Source organism: Macaca thibetana, chromosome 5, assembly GCF_024542745.1.
Source record: "Macaca thibetana thibetana isolate TM-01 chromosome 5, ASM2454274v1, whole genome shotgun sequence".
NCBI classification, from domain to species: Eukaryota; Metazoa; Chordata; class Mammalia; order Primates; family Cercopithecidae; genus Macaca; species Macaca thibetana.
This window is the reverse complement of record NC_065582.1, coordinates 102244442-102260329: the sequence shown is the minus strand read 5'-3', so window position 1 is coordinate 102260329 and position 15888 is coordinate 102244442. Positions and strand designations below refer to the sequence as shown.

General features: G+C 37.1%; 1 protein-coding gene across 9 annotated transcripts in view; it reads left to right on the top strand.

Annotated features, from left to right (window-relative positions):
* The window catches only part of PTPN13 (protein tyrosine phosphatase non-receptor type 13), a 223872-nt gene that overhangs the window by 72003 nt on the left and 135981 nt on the right, over window positions 1-15888 (top strand). For all 9 annotated transcript variants that reach the window (XM_050790402.1, XM_050790400.1, XM_050790397.1 and 6 more), the window contains exon 5: window positions 14757-14822. In XM_050790402.1, the coding sequence (XP_050646359.1) occupies window positions 14757-14822 (66 nt within the window). The remainder of the gene's footprint in view (window positions 1-14756; window positions 14823-15888) is intronic.

The window sequence follows — 15888 nt, the reverse complement described above, 5'->3', positions numbered from 1 at the left end:
AGCGTGCAGCCTCAGTCCCTCACACGTGCAGTTCATAATAGGGTTCGCATTCCTATGAGAATCTAATGCCAGCATTGATCTGACAGGAGGCAGAGCTCAGGTGGTAATGTTCACTTGCCTACCACTCACCTCCTGCTGTGCAGCCCGCTTCCTAATAGGCCGTGGGACTGGTATGGGGCTGGAGGTGGGGGTTGGAGACCCCTGATCTCTAATATGTGGCAGGATGAAATAAATGCTATGGAGTGTGATAGTATTTTGAGAATGTACAAGATGAGCAATTAATTTTTAGTGTAGAATGATATCACAGAGAAGGGGTAGCATTTGTGTTAGGCTATGAAGAATGAATAGACTTCAGATAAATAAAAATAGGTAGAAAGGGCGTTCTACTCAGAGTAATTGGTATGGATAATGACAAGAGGTAAGAAATTGTCCACTGTGATTGGGGAATGGTTGGTTAGACTGGCTAGGCTAGAACATTACTACCTAGAGGGATGTGGGTAAAGGAAGGAAGAAAGATTCTAGGTTAGAAGGAGGGCGATTTTTGAATGCCAGGACTTGAGGCTTTCTTCTTAGGCCGTGGGGATCTATCATATTTTTAGGAGCATGACTGATGTAATTTGTGATTTTGGAGGTTAAATTTGACAAAAGTAGATAACTATGGGAGAAGGAAGATTTTGTGAGACTCTAATTGGGAAGTTGTTTTGTTTTGTTTTGTTTTGTTTTGAGATGGAGTGTCGCTTCTTTGCCCAGGTCAGAGTGCAGTGGCGTAATCTTGGCTCACTGCAACCTCCGCCTCCTGGTTTTAAGCAATTCTCCTGCCTCAGACTCCCAAGTAGGTGGGATTACAGGCACATACCAGCACACCTGGCTAATTTTTGTATTTTTAGTAGAGACAGGGTCTCACCATGTTGACCAGGCTGATCTTACACTCCTGACTTCAAGTGATCTGCCTGCCTCGGCCTCCCAAAGTGCTGGGATTATAGGTGTGAGCCACTGTGCCTGGCCAGGGAGTTTTGATACTCTGTGGAAAAGAACTGAAAATGGCATAATGATTTTTTTGATGGCATAATGAAGAAGTAAAGGTTTATAATAGAAGTATCCAGTATGACTATAGTGATATAACTGACTTCAGACTAAGACCTAATTTTATTGTCAAAGTTATGAAAAAAATTTAGGCATATATATTGTGTTTTATAGCAGACATTGGGTAATTGTATTATATAGCAGGCTGTGGGTAATTTAGCGCTATGGGGTACTCCAGATAATTCAGAATTGGCTATGAACATTCTTTCCTATATATCATTCCATGTAAGTGTAAAAATTAACCTAGTAATTTCCTAATAAAATCATTAAATCAAAAATATACACATGTTAAACTTCAATATACATTGTCTAATTGCCATCTAAAGGAATTCTACCAATTTCTTTCTACCGACAATCCTATTTTTCTTTTCAGAGATTGAATGTATGTGAGTGTGTGCATGATGACTAAGCTAAAGGAAGGCATCTTGATTTGAGCCATCAATTATGTATCTGAAAAAAGACTGACAAGAATTGGTAGAGTGAATTCTGATTTCAGTTTATCTACCTTTGATATTCCATGAGCTACTTAAGAATTTTGAGAGGTACAAGCAAGCATTGAAAGGAGATGGTAGCTATGAGGTAGGGGTAATGCTTAAGGCATTAGACTAAAAAATTTCCCATTACATAAGATGAAGTATTTGAAAAGAACTTTTTGTATATTGCAGAGTAGATATGGTCTTGGTCATTGTTATGTATCATGAAAGTATTCAAGTGTAGCAGTAATGTTTTATTAAGCTGGATAGTATATATAGAGTTACTCATTTTTATTATTTAAACAGGATGCAGTCATTCTGTACCCTGTATGATTCATTTAATAATCTTTTAAAAGAGGGATTAGAACATTGGAAATAGGTACGGTATGTGTGCATAGGTATTATGAATTCTTTCTGTAAGCATTTAAAATCCACAGTACAATTTTAAAAAGTGCTTAGTAGAAATTTGAGATGCACAAGTGCTTTTCTGATTTTCTGAGAGGTTTCCCAATTTGCCTTGTGATGTCTAGACCCCCAAACAAGTTAACCCTATGTTTAGGAATAGCTGTTAGACCACATGTTTGGGAAAATGACTAAAGCCACTCTATTATTTTACCAAGTGTTTAGAAGCAATGTTGGGGATGAAATGGGTGTGGGATTGTTGCCATTATCATGTTAAAGTTGATTTCTTAGTCTGTCTAATTGGAACTTCTAGCTTCCCCATGCCTCAAAATCTTAAGTGTAATTTTAAATACAAAGAAAATCAAGTTTCTTGATCCTATTCATAACAGGAAGCAAAGGTCAGAAGAGTAGCCATATATTCTAGCACAGTATTCTGGTTTTAAAATGGCAAGGGCATTTTGAAAACGAGGAAAGTAGCTGTACTTAATGACTTTCATGAGTTAAGAATATGCTATTAACTAGCACTCAATAAATGTTTGCAGTTGATGACATATAAATATTTTTATAATGCTCAGTGCCTAGCACTCTTGATACATGCAAATGTTCTCTTCATTCAGAGGGACTTACACTTAAAAGTGTTTTGTAAACTGTACACATTTGTATGAAAAAACTCTCTTACTATATCAACTATGTAAATAGGCATTTTCATTTATTTACCTTAAAACTTTACTTTTCAAGATAACATCCCTTTAAATGAGTAGACAGGTTTATACAGGCCACAGTAAGCTTTTTATCCTCTGGCTTTTCCCTTTTATTGGGTAATTTTCTACTTCCTGCTTGCTTGGCAGAAGGTGTATTTATTTGACAATTCTTTTGAAATCGGTTTGATGGAATGGAACTTGAATCAAGTTCCTGTTGTGCTTTCTGTTCAAAAATATTGATGTGCACCAGAGATTTGTACTGTGTCTCTGATAAATTAATCTTGTTTATTGCCACTAATTTGTAGTCTAAATATCAAGAATTATTGCTCTCTGTGCTTTTTGAAAATCAAGGATCATCTTTAGAAGGACAATAACAGTAAATCTACTTACCCAAGCTTAGCAGAAGCCTCAACCGAACTTGACCAAAAAACAACCAAATGCCCTTAATCACACTTTACCGTACATACTTTGTGTTAAATCTTGTTAATCCATTCTCTGTCCTGTTTTCATTCATTCATAAATTTGACAAATGTTTGTTGTATACCAGGACCCTGTGCCACTGAAGAAGACACTCTAGGATTGTCTAGTGACAGAGTTCAACATGTAATCATATAATTAAATTGAAAATGTTAAATATTGGGGTTGTAGAGGTACCATCTCACATCCATTAGGATGGCTACTATCAAAAGAACAGGACATAACAACTGTTGCTGAGGATGCAGAGAAATTGGAACCCTTGTGTGTTGTTGGTGAGAATGTGAAATTGTACAGTCACTATGGAAAGCAGTATAAAGGTTTCTTAAAAAATTAAAAATAGAGTTACCATATGGTCCAGCAACTTCACTTCTGAGTATATATATCCAAAACAATTCACAGCAGGAACTCAAAGAGATATTTGCACACCCATGTTCATAGCAGTGTTATTCACAATAGCCAAAAGCTGGAAGCAACCCAAATGTTCATTGGCAGATGAGTGGATTAAAAAAACTGTGGAATATACATACAATGAATATCATGCAGGCTTAAGTAAAAGGCAGTCTTGTCACGTGCTACAACATGGATGAACCTGGAAGACGTTATGCTAAGTGAAATAAGCCAATCTTAACAAATACTATGTGATTCCACTCATATGAAGTATCTAAGGTAGTCAAAATCATAGAAACAAAAAGGTGAAAGGTGATTGCCAAGGACTGGGCAGAGAGGGTAGAGGGAAGAATTAGTGTTTAATGAGTATAGAGTTTTAGTTTTACAAGGTGAAAAAGTTCCAGAGATTGTTGCACAACAGTGTAAATATGCTTAACGCAACTAAAATATATACTTAGATGGTAAATTTAATCTTTTTTTTTTTTTTTTTGAGACGGAGTCTAGCTGTATCACCAGGCTGGAGTGCAGTGGCACAATCTCAGCTCACTGCAACCTCCACCTCCCAAGTTCAAGCAGTTCTCCTGCATCAGCCTCCCAAGTAGCTAGGACTACAGGCGCATGCCACCATGCCCAGCTAAGTTTTGTATTTTTAGTAGAGACAGGGTCTCACCACGTTGGCCAGGATGGTCTCGATCGTTTGACCTCGTGATCCATCTGCCTCAGCTTCCCACAGTGCTGGGATTACAAGTGTGAGCCACCATGCCTGGCTGGTAAATTTAATCTTGTGTGGGTTTTGTTTTTTTTTTTTTTTTAACCACAATAAAAGATGACACCAAATCCTAGAGTTTTAATAGGTGCAAAAGCCTCATAGAAAGTTAGGTCTTTAAATGTCACTTCACCATACTATGTTCCACTAGCTAAAAAACTAATTTCTGGTCATGTTATTGTAGTGTTAATGGCTTAATGTTTTGCTCTATTCAGATAACACATTTCCATCTTATTAGTCTTTAAGTCTATATCATCTTAACTTAAAGGAATAACTCTTAAGATGGAAATTTAGCCCGATGAGAGAAGATTTAGGGCACCAAAATGGATCCTAAAATAATTCTATTTCAGCAGATCCCTGTGGCCATTCTGCAGTTGGTGGGTCTCCTCTAAAGCACTAGAACATGTTTTGGTTTGCAATATATGATACTGGTGTTCCTAGTCCTATAGTAAGTAGCCTAGAGTTAAATAAGTTGTCAGATATATTATTAAGCTATTATATCTTAGAAACTAACCATCACACTCAGTATGTAAAGTGTGACGAAATGTGGAAGGTAATATGTTGTGGGAAAAGGGTTAATTTTAAAATAAGAAAATAACAACCTGCTGTTTTGAGCTTTAAAAATAATTTTGGAGGTGACTTTTAGGAAATATTGAAAGAAAAGAGTCATGACTAAGTAAATTTGTACAATTGCTTTATATATCAGATCTTAACCTAAGTTCCACCATCCCCTCAGAGGTCAAAGGAATAAGTTCAAGAGGCCATTAAAAGTTTAAAAATTGTATGCATACCAAAAAAATGTGTCTTCATATATTCTTCTGGATAGAGGGATCGTAACTTTTATTCTTGCTTCTTTCTAAAGGGCTAAAAAAATCATTGACTATTTGCTGACAGATCCCAAATGTATATATCTCTAGCACCATGCTCTTGACTTTTATGTAAAGCTACTTATTAGATATCTTCACTGGAATGTGCCACAGGCATCTGAGACTCAATAGATCTGAAATTAAACTCATTGTTTCTTCTCATACCCTGAAACTTTTCTCCCTTCCATTGTGTTTCCTATAAATGAATGGACCATCATTTCCCCAATTTCCAAGGAAAAATCTAAGGTGTCATTCTTAATTTGTCATTCACCTCTGGCCCCATTTCCTAAATCCTATGATTAATTTCTTTTGAGTCTACCTTTTTAGTATATCTCATATATGTCTACATATATTAGATTTCACTGCTTCCACCTCAGTTCAGTCCATCACAAATGACCAGTGCTGCAAACACTTCTCATAATCTCCCAACTCCAGTCTTGCCCATGGCTAGTCCATTCTTTAAAGTGCAGTCAGTGCAGTTTTGAAAGCCCATGTATGATCTTGTTCTATTCCTGTTTAAAATTATTCAGATTCTCCATGTCCCGTGAATGAACTCTTGACTCCTGAGCACGGCCTTCAAGGTCGTACTGTATTGGCCTTGTCTGAGCCGTCTTTGTGTCAAGCTCTGTGCTTCAGTCATTCTGAATTTACTTCAGTGTCTGAGATATGCTACATACTTTCTTTCTTCTCAACCTTTGTGCATTCTCTTTTTTCAGCTTCGAAAATTCTTTTCACCCAGACTGATGCTATTTTGACTCTCGATTCATCCCCTCACCGTCCGGCTAACTTTTACTGTAGATGTGAAGCTTTCTCTTATGCTCTATTGTTCTCTCTGTGTACTTCTCATATGTCACATTATCTTATCTTGTATACAGCAGTGAAGATTTGATATGGAAGGGACCCTGTTTGTCCTCATTATTGTATCCCCTATCCTCTCTACTAGTGGTCCTCAAAGTCTGCTCCTTCCAATCAGCATCACTATCACCTGGGAATTTTTTAGAAAAGCAAGTTCTCAGGCTCTACTCCAGACCTACTGAATCAGACATCCTGGAGGTATGACGCAGCCACCTGTGTTTTATCAGGCCCTTCAGGTGATTCTGATGCATAACATAGTTTGAGAACAGTTCCTCTATGCCATATTTGGTAATGAGTAAAAATTTTTTAACCCAGAGGTATCTATGATTTGTTGCCACACAGTCCCAGGGGTGTGTTGCTAAAAGGAGCTATGTAGCACATGTAAAGCAGCTCATATTTCTTCACAGAGATCCAGAGATGGCTGGATGAGAGGTATCTGCACCTCAGACTGCAGTGTCTCACCCAGCCTGTCTCTTGTGGTCAGTGAGGCAAATCTTTGAAGGCTTTTCATCTCCTCTTTAGAGAATGGATCAAGAGGTAGAAAGTATTCTGTTAGCCTTCCCAATGATGATAATTTTATTATCCCATTTTATATTTCAACAAATATTTATCATGTGTGGACTCTGGGTTGAATTCTGGCTTTGTCACCTAAGGGATATATGAACTCAGGCAATTTGCTTAACCTCTCCATGCCTCACGTGCCTTATGTCTATGGTGTTAATAATAATACTTACCTTGTAGGGTTGTTAGAAAATGAGATAAGGTAATACTTACAAAGTGCTTGGGACAGTACCCAGCATGTAGTAAGCATCCAAGAAATAGTGACTATCACTATTGTATGTCAAATGCTGTGCTAGGTCTAGGGATACAGTGGTGAACGGGACAAAATCCCGCTGTGCATGGAGTTTATATTCCAGTATATTATAACTGTGCAGACAGAAATGTATTTCTATCCTACAAGAGTTATATTAATGAGCCTCCTTGACTCTCATCTTTCTATGTCACATTTTCTTTGTATCCCTATCTCTGGTTCCTCCCTTTTCATATATGTACTTAATTGCCTGAAATTTCTCAAGTCTGCTTTCTAAGTTTAGCCATTCCAGTTCTTTCCTCTTCAGCCCTATTGCTGGCACTATGGTGAAGTTCTCATTTCTCTTCTCTTGGACTTTTGTCATGTCTCCTAACTCTTATTCCTGCTTCTTGACTGTTCTCTTTGCCACTGTCAGATTAATACCCCTGATCATGTCATACCCCTGATCATGAGGGATTTTTCCCCTCCAAAACCTTCATTGTGTTGCTCCTTTTTTGCCCAATGAAGTACAGATTCCTTAACCAAACATGAAAATCTCTCCAGAGTCTGGTCCCAACTACCTTCTCACTCCTCTTTGTAGATGCACAAGCTGTAGCCAGTGGTTTTTAGGCAGATCTTGTGCTTCTGGGATTCACTTCTTTGCATGGCAATGCCTTTCTTCCCTGTTTTCATGTTTCCACATCCTATGTACCATCCATTCTTTCAGTGAGCATCTCCTGAGGACTTATAATATGTCCAACACTATAAGAGGTCAAGGAGATACAAAGATGAATAAGGAGTAGACCTTACTCTCAAAGGGCCAGGAGGCTGAGAGACAAAGAAATGGTGGTGATGGTGATGATGATGATGATATGCAGGGAATATACACAATGATAAGAGATGTATACAGAATATTAAGAACAAAGAGAGGGACACATAATCTATGTTCCAAGTCTCAGCTTAACTCCTCTCTACTTTAAGTTTCTTCTAATTCCTCTGTAGTCAAAAGGAACCTTTTCTTGTCTCCTTGAGTTTCCTTAGCACAAATTTACTACTACTTTGTTTAATACATAGGTGCATACATATATATTTATATCTCTCTCCTGTTAGAGTTCTAATTCTGGAAAAGGATATATAGATTAAATTATTAGTTTTCAGCCAGAGGCAGTTTTCTCTTCTATGGAACATTTGGCAATATCTGGAGACAATTTTGGTTGTCATAACTGAGAGGGTAGGAGTAGATAGTACTATTGGCATCTAATGGGTAGAAGCCATGGATCCTGCTCAATATCCTACAATTTACAGGGCAGCTCCCCACTGCAAAGAATTATCCAGTCCCGAACATCAGTAGTGCTGAGGGTAAGAAACTGAAGCCAGAGTTAGAATTTTGCCTCTGTCAATTAAATAGCTGTGTGACCCTGGGCAAGTTACCTTCCCTCTGCAAGATTGAATGAGCTAATGTATATAATGTAGGCCGGGCGTGGTGGCTCACACCTGTAATTCCAGCACTTTGGGAGACCAAGGAAGGCAGATCACCTGAGGTCAGGAGTTCAAGACCAGCCTGGCCAACATGGCGAAACCCTATCTCTACTAAAAATACAAAAATTAGCTGTGCATGGTGGTAGGTGCCTGTAATCCCAGCTACTCAAGAGGCTGAGGCAGGGAGAATCACTTGAACCCAGGAGGTGAAGGTTGCAGTGAGCCAATATCGTGCCACTGCACTCCAGCCTGGGCGGCAGAGTAAGACTCTGTCTAAAAAAAAGAAGAAAGGAAAGAAAAAGAAATATGTAATGTAAGCTTGGCACACAGTAAGCATTATGTGCATGCTAGCTGTTTATATTTTAATACATATAATAATATATATTAGCTTATGATAGTGATGTTATAGATACCAGGATGAAATATTTGTATCTTATCACACTCCCTAGTTTAGTGACTTTCAGAAAAAATGTTGACTGAATGGGTAGTTGTCTAGCTCTTCTTTACATGCATGTCATCTAGAATCAGCTCTTCCATCTTTTCACTGAATCCTGTATATACAAATCATCACTATCAAAGGCACCCACCTCTATAGGACTGTGTCCTGGCCTGCTATACTGCTATACTAAGGAAGGGAAATAGAGCATCTCTGTGCTGTCTGTAAGGTACAGATGGACCAACAAAGGTCACGAAACCACAAATTCCCTGAGAAGCTAAATAAGCAATACAAGTGAGAAGCAGATCAAAACTTTTTTAAACTTATACTGCCTAATTCTTTTTTGGCCCTGGACTTGTTGATATCTTTAGTAGAAGATATTTGTCAGCTGGATTGTGGATTCCCCTTTTTTCTCATTATATAAAAAACAAAGGAAAATATGTATATCAAATACTTGCCTGTTTTTGAGTAATCCTTCCTGTATGTGACCTTCCTCCTTTCTATACAATATACATATATGCAGTCTGTAACCCATCTACTGCTGCTGTTTATTAACCAGATGAACTAAGCACTGTCAGTGATGTCAGTGCTACTGAATTAATTTAGTTACATCTTTGTATCAGTGATCTTTATCCCTGTGTCTTTTCAGGCTGCATCAACAGTAAAAACTCTTTTAATTTATGAATAATGTATATGGAAGCATCATTCACTGACCCTGTACCGACTGTTTGGAATAGATGTAAAAGCATTTTTCTTTGTATTCTTTAAGAAATATTTTTCTAAATATTAGATACCAGGTGGTATTATCAGGTTATTTTAACAAAGATCTGACATACCTGGAGTTATCTAACAACTCAACAATGTATTTTTAATTATGATTTAAAATGTTACTAAAAGTGTGGAACCCATATAAAATATCATCTTAGTAAAGTAGCAATTATAATTTTGCATATTTTATTTTTTCTATAGAGGTATTTCATACCTATATGTATTAGTCAAGGTTCTGCAGAGAAACAGAACCAATGGGGTGTGTGTGTGTGTGTGTGTGTGTGTGTGTATTTGTATATATAGAGAGATTTATTATAAAGGGTTGGCTCATGCAATTATGAAGGCTCACAAGCTCCAAGATCCTCAGGATGAGTTTGTAAACTGGAGATTCAGGAGAGCCAATGGTGTAGTTCAAGTCTGAGTCTGAAGGTCAGAGAAACAGTAGAATTGCTGGTGTAGTTCTAGTTCAAAGACTGGCAGGCTCAAGACCCAAGAGGGTTTCAGTTTGAGTCCAAAGGAGGAAAATGCTGATATCCCGGTTCTAGGGCAGTTAGGCAGAAAGAATTCTCTTACTCAGAGGAGAGTTAACCTTTCTGTTCTTTTCAAGCCTTCAACTGACTGGAAAGGGCCCGCCCGTGATAGGGAGGGCAGTCTGCTTTCCTCAGTCTACTGATGTAAATGTTAATTTCACCCAAAAACACTTCCACAGAAACACGCAGAATGAGATTTGACCAAATATCTGGGCATCCTTTGGTCCAGTCAGGTTGACACATACGACTAACCATTATACGATATACATAGGTGATCAGCAAATGTACAATTTTATAACCTAGTTTTAAGAATGTTTTATTATAGTCATGTATAAAAATTATTAACATATAGTAACTCACTTTGGCATATTGAGAAGTAAATATAATAAAGAATCTTAAAGCATGGGCCACATCTCAAAGAGTCATAAACCAAAATTAATAGAGCATTCAATTAGTCCTTTATGCTAAAGCTATGAAAAATGTTTTTCATATAAGAGGCTCTTTGAAAAGGTATTTACATTTAAGACTCTTTGGAAAGGAACTTAGAGAGAAATATGATAAAAATAGTCTGCACTAGCCTGTCTTGAACTTCTTGCACATTTAATTTAATTCAGCAGACATGTATTGAATATCTACTATGTAAAGTTCTGTGTTACTTGCTAAGAGGGACACTAAAACAAAAAGCTGTTCCCCTCAAGGAAGACAAACAAGGACTCATCTAACTATACAACAAGATAATATTAGTTAACTACATCATCAGAGATACTATTGAAGTGTGATGCAGGAATATAACTGTATCATATATGAGATAATGCTTTAACTTGTTTGGAAGTATTTATATAGCATATATAAGGGGAAACATCATCTCTGGCCTATCAATAATGGCCAGAGACAAAGAAAGAATATTCTTGGTGGAAAGAAAGCTCACGAAAAGCTGAGAAAGAAAAGGATGTATTTTGCCAACAGAAAATTATCTAGATGTGCTGAGTGTTTAGGTTGTGATAAGGGAAGGAACGATGACAGAAGAAAACTTAAAAACCTGCTTGCAGAATGGAAATAGAGGCAGGTCAAAGTGAGCCCTGAATGTCGTTATTTTAAAATTTGAATGTTTAAAAATTGAGAGCCATGAACATATTTGAAAAGTGGAACAACTTTTCTAATCTGTAATTGAGAAATAACTTAGGAAGCAATTTAAGGGATATATTAAAGTGTTGTGCGATTGTAAGAAGGGTACCCACTTTTATTACATATATCTGACTGATTTCTAAAGAGGATTTGAGACAGTTTATAGCATTGAAAAATAAAGGTGAAAAAAAATACGAGCCGAGTAAATAAAGGCAAGAAAATAAGATGAAGCTGTAGTGATGAAACAAAATGAAACAACAACAAAAGCGCATGGCAAGAATTCAGTGTTGATAGAAGTGGCCCAGAAGATTAGCTCTGAACCTCTTAACAGAAGGAAATAGGAAAGATGATTATTATTACTGAGATCTTGCTTCTTGTGTCACAGAAGTCAAAAGAACAAAGCTGGAGGCATCACGCTACCTGACTTCAAACTATACTACAAGGCTACAGTAACCAAAACAGCATGGTACTGGTACCAAAACAGAGATATAGACCAATGGAGCAGAACCGAGTCCTCAGAAATAATACCACACATCTACAGCCATCTGATCTTTGACAAACCTGAGAGAAACAAGAAATGGGGAAAGGATTCCCTGTTTAATAAATGGTGCTGGGAAAATTGGCTAGCCATAAGTAGAAAGCTGAAACTGGATCCTTTCCTTACTCCTTATATGAAAATTAATTCAAGATGGATTAGAGACTTAAATGTTAGACCTAATACCATAAAAATCCTAGAGGAAAACCTAGGTAGTACCATTCAGGACATAGGCATGGGCAAAGACTTCATGTCTAAAACACCAAAAGCAACGGCAACAAAAGCCAAAATTGACAAATGGGATCTCATTAAACTAAAGAGCTTCTGCACAGCAAAAGAAACTACCATCAGAGTGAACAGGCAACCTACAGAATGGGAGAACATTTTTGCAATCTACTCATCTGACAAAGGGCTAATATCCAGAACCTACAAAGAACTCAAACAAATTTACAAGAAAAAAACAAACAACCCCATCAAAAAGTGGGCAAAGGATATGAACAGACATTTCTCAAAAGAAGACATTCATACAGCCAACAGACACATGAGAAAATGCTCATCATCACTGGCCATCAGAGAAATGCAAATCAAAACCACAATGAGATACCATCTCACACCAGTTAGAATGGCGATCATTAAAAAGTCAGGAAACAACAGGTGCTGGAGAGGATGTGGAGAAACAGGAACACTTTTACACTGTTGGTAGGATTGTAAACTAGTTCAACCATTATGGAAAACAGTATGGCGATTCCTCAAGGATCTAGAACTAGACGTACGATATGACCCAGCCATCCCATTACTGGGTATATACCCAAAGGATTATAAATCATGCTGCTATAAAGACACATGTACACGTATGTTTATTGCGGCACTATTCACAATAGCAAAGACTTGGAATCAATCCAAATGTCCATCAGTGACAGACTGGATTAAGAAAATGTGGCACATATACACCGTGGAATACTATGCAGCCATCAAAAAGGATGAGTTTGTGTCCTTTGTAGGGACATGGATGCAGCTGGAAACCATCATTCTTAGCAAAGTATCACAAGAACAGAAAACCAAACACCGCATGTTCTCACTCATAGGTGGGAACTGAACAATGAGATCACTTGGACTCGGGAAGGGGAACATCACACACCGGGGCCTATCATGGGGAGGGGGGAGGGGGGAGGGATTGCATTGGGAGTTATACCTGATGTAAATGACGAGTTGATGGGTGCTGATGAGTTGATGGCTGCAGCACACCAACATGGCACAAGTATACATATGTAACAAACCTGCACATTATGCACATGTACCCTAGAACTCAAAGTATAATAATAATTTAAAAAAAAAAAATAGAAGCAATCAAGACTTTCGCTAGCATTCCTCTAGCAGCCTCCCCATGTGAATTCCCATATGCTCTGCCATCTTACTACAGATGAACTGTCCATGCTCTTCTATAAAGCCAACTCTTCCATTTGTGCTTTAGCATCAATCTCCTTATCTACTTAACAGTGTTCCTCTAGCAATCTCCATTCTCTCCTGCATTTCCAGTTTTCCCTGTTGAATCATTTCTATCAGCATAAAAATATGTTGTTTTTTTAATCTTTAAGAAACAAAAAAAAGCAAACAACCTAAAGAAAACTCCTTTGATTCATCTTCCTTCTCCTTGTACTACGCTACCCATTCATTGTGAGAAAATGTTAATCAAAACTGCACTGAGGAAAGACAAAAACCAAAAAACTGCAGTGAAGCCAAGTGAGGTGGTTCTTGTCTATAATCCCAGCACACTGAGAGGCCAAGGCAGGAGGATCCCTTGACGTCAGGAGTTCGAGAACAGCCTTGGCAATATAGAGAGATCCCCATCTCTACAAAAAATTTTAAAAATTAGCCAGAAATGGTTTTACATGCCTGTAGTCCCAGCTACTTGAGAAGCTGAGACAGGAGGATCACTTGAGCCCAGGAGTTTGAGGCAACAGTGAGCTATGATTGCACCACCTCACTCCAGGCTGGGCAACAGAGAAAGATCCTGTCAAAAAACAAAACAAAACAAAAACTGCAGTGATGCAGTGAGATTTACTGGTCAATTTTTAGATTGGCAAAACCCCAAGTCTTCGTAATACCTCTATGGACTTGTGGAAAAACTCTTATATTTTACTGGTAGAAGTACAAAATGGTACAACTGTTATGTAAGGGAATCTGACAATCTGTATAAAAACTACAGATGATTTACTTTCTCATCCATTATCTCAGAGAATCAATTTAAGAGGAATACATACAAGGCTGTTTACTGAAACATCATTTATAGTAGCAAAGGTTTGAAAAAAATTTTTTAATTCTCTGTTAATAACAGATTGGTTATATAAACAGTGCTACAACCACTAATGGAATTCTATGTACCATTTTTAAAAAATAAGATATCTAAGCATTGATATGGAAATATCTATTGATAAGTTTAAAATGCAAGGTACCTGCCGGGCGCAGTGGCTCACACCTGTAATCCCAGCACTTTGGGAGGTGGAGGCGGACAGATCACCTGAGGTCACGAATTCAAGACCAGCCTGGCCAACATGGCGAAACCCCTTCTGTACTTAAAATAGAAAAATTAGTCAGGCATGGTGGCGGGCATCTCTAATCCCAGCTACTCAGGAGGCTGAGAAGGAGAATCGCCAGGGAATGGAGGTTGCAGTGAGCCGAGATTGTGCCACTGCACTCCAGCCTGGGCGACAGAGCCAGACTCTGCCTCAAAAAAAAAAGCAAAGTGCCTAGTAATTTTTAAGGTTTTTGATCTTTTGTAAAAGGAGGAAATAAGAATATATATTCATATTTGCTTGAATTTGCATAAGGAAACTTTAAAAGCTAACAGAAATGATTATTGATAAAGGATGGGCTGGGGAATTAGAAAAACATCTGTTGTAATAATTTCCAGTCTTACTATCTCTTTTAAGCTCTCATATACTTTTATGTAAAATATAAAATGATGATTTTCTCAAATTGTGTATTATATTTTCTTTGGAACAAAATAATCTGTATTTATAGCACTTGCTAAATTTTCTATTGCATTTTATCATAAAATTATTTCTTAAAAATTCTATTCCTAGATCTACATTTATTCTCTTGGAATGACACTGTATTGGGGGGCTGATCATGAAGTGCCTCAGAGCCAAGTAAGTTAATTGTTTACAGTTGTTACACTTTTTACATGTGCTCAATTTTACACCTTTTATCATAGCTCTTCAATGTATTTATATGTGTTCCACAGCGTGCTGTCAGGTGTACCAGCATTCCTATGGAGGTTGTTTATATTAATAATGTCATACTTTCAGGATGAACTTATAATAAAGTACTAAAGACAGTATTTTTAAGGTATTCCTAGAACTGTAGCAATTACTAACCAGGTTTCAACAACTCAATCTGTGAGATGGAGCTGGCCTCTTCAAAATTATAGCAAGATAAATGGGAGTATACTTTATTTTATCTAATTTAGTGACTGTTAAGAGAGATTGGAAATCTCTTGTCTTTGATGATTCATTCTACTGAATGTGATAGCTTTTTTGATGCAAAAACTCTAGGAATAGTAGCCCTATGTCTCTGAGTATTGTATTAGAGAATGTCATAGCTTTTTCTCTTGGCACTTCAAATCATACATCATACTTCACCACCCCTATAGCAGCAGACATAGGTATTAAAGTAACACTTGCGGAGGTCCTGGGCCATGTTCGCCATTGGGCCGCTTCTAATCATTATTTTCTAAAATAATTCTGATTCCTAAAGACCAATATAAACATAGTAGTAAATAGTAATTGAAAATTTAAAAATAGCTATATTTCATCAAGGCAAGATATAACATATAGAATTAGGTTTTATTTTAGGCATTTATAAGTAAAAACCAAAAATAAGTAGGTCTGTTTTTTTCTTATTAAATAAAAGAAGTAACAAGCATTTTAGCCTTTTATTCTAAAATACAAACATCTTAAGATCCATAAAAGATAAATGATATTCTTTACTTCATTTGGTTTTATGTCGTGAAAAATAATGTATATTTTCTTTCTCTCTTCAGTTTCAATTCTGTAAATATAAATGAGAAAGTTAAAATATTACTGGAAATATTGGTGTCTTGTATTATGCAACCTAACTTGTAAAATGTGATCACAGTCCATAACACTTTATGTTCTTTTCCGATAACTGGAAATAAAGTCAGTATCAAATATAAATAGAGAGTCAATATCAATA